Genomic DNA, 3,970 nt, shown 5'->3' on the forward strand with positions numbered 1-3,970 from the left:
ACCTCAGCGGCAAGGCCTGGCCTCAAGCCCTGGCTCCGCGGCCCTGCCCCCACCCCCTGCCGGGCAGGCCCGGGCCAGGCCTGGTGCTCAGCCCCACTGCTCGTGATAAAGTCAGCGCCTCGCTCGGCCCGGAAGCAACTGCTACCTGAGGGCTACTGACGACCACGCAGCCCTGCAAGCGACTCCGGGAAAGACCAGCCGCCTGCACCTCGCCCAGCCAGCTCCGTCCACGTGGACCCAGCCAGACACGCTCCCAGCTAGCTCCCAGCGCACTGGGAGGACGGTCCCTGCCCCCATCGTCCCCGGACGTGCCCTGGGTGTGGGGTCCCCAGGCTGATACAGCCCCGAAGGGCATCCCCCTATACCTTCCGGCCAGCATCCCCACCACCCCAGGCGGCACCCAACTCCTCCACACCTCCAAACCCAGCCCACGGGACGCCTTACCTCGGACGCGTTGACGCGGCCCTCCAGGAAGGCACAATCGGCGGCGTTGTGTGTGCACACGTGGCGGTACTTGCACCAGTGGCAGGGGAAGGAGCCGCTGACGCAGGACAGGCAGCTGCAGGCAGAGGGCGCGTGGTGAGGCCGCAGCCTGGGCCCCCACCTTGCTGCTGATCAGGGAGCCGCCCCAGGGCCTTTGCACAGGCCGCTCCTCACTGCTCAGAGCTAGTCTGCTTCTGCCTGCCGGGGCTCCCCTCCCTCCTCCCTCCATTGCCTGACAGTCCACCCCGGCGCCAGCCAACAGAACCTCTCAGAGACACGTGTGTGTAAAGCCGGTGCCAGGCCACGCAAGACCATCAGCACTGGAAACGCATTAGTGCAGCCAAGGAGCACGTTTTAAAGTCCACGTTGTTCTAATTCGCTAAGATTTAAACGTAGGTGTTGAGTGGCAGCTGCAGGCTGGACGGCCGTGGTAGACGTCACCTCCCCGACCAGAAAGCAGGCTCGCCTGGCAAGGGCCTGATTCGTTCCAACGTGTCTCCAGGGCCTGGACGGGCCGCACAGCCCGCACCTCACCTCACCTCACCGTCCCTGTAGCTCCACATAACCCACCGCCCTGCCCTGCCTCTACAGAGACCCTCGAGCCCTCCAAGCCTCGGAGCACAGCCCCTGCCCCAAGGATTCCAGCCCGCCCAGCATGGGGAGGCTGGACGCCAGTGCCAACAACACCCAGGCCCATGGTGGGCGCCCCACGAACAGCCAGGAGGGCATTAGCTTGCAAGTCGGTTGACAAACGAAAACACGATTGAAAAATTAAGCGCCTCGGCTCGAGGCCGACCCCCTCCCGGCCCAGGGCTCTGGCAGCTGCGGGACGCGCAAGGGGCCCTCAGCAATTCCTGCTCTTCCTCTGAGGCTGGTGCGCTCGCAGAAGACCAGAGGCCCAGGGAGAGCGCCCACACCCAGCTGTCCGTGCCCCAGGGGCTGCCCGACCCAGAGGGGACCCGGACCCCTCCTGCCCCAGAGCGGCAGGTATCCAATGCCCGAGCCCCGGCTGGCCGTGCCCTGCCTGGACGACGCAGCAGCGCCCCCAGCTCCCTGCCTTGCTCTGGTGCCCGCGGCCCACTCCCCACTCGAGGGCAATCAGCACATGTCACACCCCAGCTGCTGCTCCCGCCACCCGGCCTCAGGCCTCCCCCTCGAGGCCCCGTCCTGGCTCCTGCGACCCAACCAAGCGCTGCCCCGCAGGACTCTGTGCAGGAGGCCAGAGACACTCACGACTGGTGGACGCTGCAGTTGTAGAAGACGAAGTCCACGGACGCGAACTTCTTGCCCGTCTCCTTGGACTTCAGGTAGAGCTTGACCACCCGCTGGTCTCCTGTAACAGCGGCACAGGTTCCATCACCAGGGCCCCGGGGCCACCGAACCCAGGAGCCCCGCGCAGAAAAAAGGCCTCACCGAGGACCCTCCCCACGGCCAAGGGCACCGCCCCCACCCCGCAGCCCTGCAGTGCCTTCCCCTGACGCCCTCCGCGGTCACCACGGGACGCCCACCCACTGTCCCAGTGACCGTCTACCCCCGACAGGAGGCCCCCGCGCTGCCCAGGCCGGCCCACTCGGCCTCACCCTGGCCCCGCGTGATGGGCGCCACCTCCCGCGCGGAGGGGGAGTGGCAGTGAATCCGGCCATCCTCCAGGACGCCCTCAGACTCGGTGAAGTCCTCAAAGGAGCAGTTGACGCCCGCCGAGAGGTCGGGCACGTTCCAGGCCTGCAGCACGAGCTGGGCGGCAGGGGAAAAGGGTCACTGGCCAATCCCCCCGCGCCCCCGCGCTGCCCCACCCCGGCCCCAGTGGCCGCGCTCACCGGAACCTGAAACGTGGTCACGGACACGTTGCGGGGCTGCACTGTCAGCTGTACGCACTGCAGCAGGTCCGCGGCGAAGCGCTGGGGCTCAGCCGCCCGCTCGCAGGCGTCCCGGCGGGAGCAGCTGTGGGCAGAGGCGTGGGGCGGGCTCGGGCGGGAGGCCAGCAGAGCCCCTGGCCCACCCTGCACCCCATCCAGACCCGGGAAGCTGGGCTCCTGTCACACAGCGGGTCACGGGAGCCGGGAGCCCAGGCTCCCAGTGAGGTCGCCGGGCCCCCTGCCACCCCCACGGCCTGCGCGGACTCACGTGCTGTGCAGGACACACCAGCCGCAGTGGGGGTCCCGTGACCCCAGACACAGCTCACACGACGTGTACTGCACACAGCTCTCCACGGGCACCCGAGTCACCTGGCAGGAGGGGCCTCGGCGTCAGGTCCTCTCGGGCCTGTCCCTGTTCCCCACACACCAGGGAGCCCCGTCTCAGGCCTTCCTCATGCTTTGTCTATCCAAGGGCCAGTCCTGGGTGACCCTGACCCGGCCGAGCCAGGCCAAGCAGACCGGGCCAGTCTCCAGGGAGCGAGTCGGTGCGGGCGACAGCTCTGGCCAGTCCCTCTCGCTCTGCTGCACCCCGAGCTTCCCAGGGGAGCCGTGGGCTCTCCAGCCCCAGTCCTGAGCCCGGAGGCCGGCAGGACACCGCTTACCCCAACCTCGCCGGCTTGGCCTGAGACACAGAGAGACCAAGTAATAACCCGATGGCGGGAGGGGGCAAAGGGGAAGGGAGCCACCAGGACAGAAGGGAGGCCCGGCCCCACCTGCACCCCTCCGGCAGCCACGGGGTCACCAGGTGGAGCAGAAGGGCAGAGGCTGGCTCCAGGCAGGCTGGACCAGAAACACAGTACGCGACCTTGACGAGCCGGCCAGGCCAGAGACCGGGAACTCGGGGACCCCAACGGACACCCCAAACCCCCCAACACCACTACCCTGAGAACGCTCTTGCTGGGCACCTGCTCCCGTGGGTGTGCAGTCGTCCAGGGACGAGGGGCAAGCGGAGGCCGGCTGCACAGTGACGGCCCCGCCCCGCTCCCCGGGGCACCCACCTGCTTCTCCGTCATGGCGTACAGGTACTGGCGGTCGGGGCTGAGGACCAGGTCACGCAGGATGGGGCTGCCCTCTTGGGCCACCACGCTCTCGTAGGCCAGGGCCGGCCAGACGCCGGGGTTCGTCAGGTCCACCAGCATCTGCGGCAGCGAGAGCCACGTGGTACCGCCTCAGTGCTTTCCAGCTGCTGTCCGCCCCCAGCCCGGGTGTGGGGTCGGGAGCGCCCCAAGCAACCCCCCCAAGCCCTTGAAGAATAAGGCCGAGGCCCCCCCCACCACGCTCAGGAGCCGGTGCAGGACCGACTGCAGCCGGCAGCCTGGTCCCAGCCCAGCCCCTTCGCCGGGCGTGGGGGTCTCTGGGGGCTGCAGAAAACCACAGCCCTCCAGCTACCACCCGTCCCGAGCCGCACAGCCACGTCCAGGGCAGAGGCGGCAGGAGCCCGGGGCGGCCTTCCCTGGGGCCAGGCTGGGCATCCCCATCACCGAGGGAGGGCTGTTTGTGCAGAGGGGAGGGGGCACGAGGGGCGGCGGGCCCGCAGGGACGTCCAGTGCAACTGAGGAGAGGAACAAGGA

The 3,970-nt window shown here is 68.9% G+C and overlaps 1 protein-coding gene across 1 annotated transcript in view; it reads right to left on the bottom strand.

The window, feature by feature from the left end:
- The window catches only part of PLXNA1 (plexin A1), a 46,803-nt gene that overhangs the window by 21,767 nt on the left and 21,066 nt on the right, over positions 1-3,970 (bottom strand). The window contains 6 exon segments of the mRNA XM_024763399.1: positions 445-559; positions 1,717-1,816; positions 2,064-2,217; positions 2,301-2,424; positions 2,608-2,708; positions 3,398-3,538. Coding sequence (XP_024619167.1) covers positions 445-559; positions 1,717-1,816; positions 2,064-2,217; positions 2,301-2,424; positions 2,608-2,708; positions 3,398-3,538 — 735 coding nt within the window.

The sequence above is a fragment of the Neophocaena asiaeorientalis genome, unplaced genomic scaffold, assembly GCF_003031525.2.
Source record: "Neophocaena asiaeorientalis asiaeorientalis breed wild unplaced genomic scaffold, Neophocaena_asiaeorientalis_V1.1 scaffold433, whole genome shotgun sequence".
NCBI lineage: Eukaryota > Metazoa > Chordata > Mammalia > Artiodactyla > Phocoenidae > Neophocaena > Neophocaena asiaeorientalis.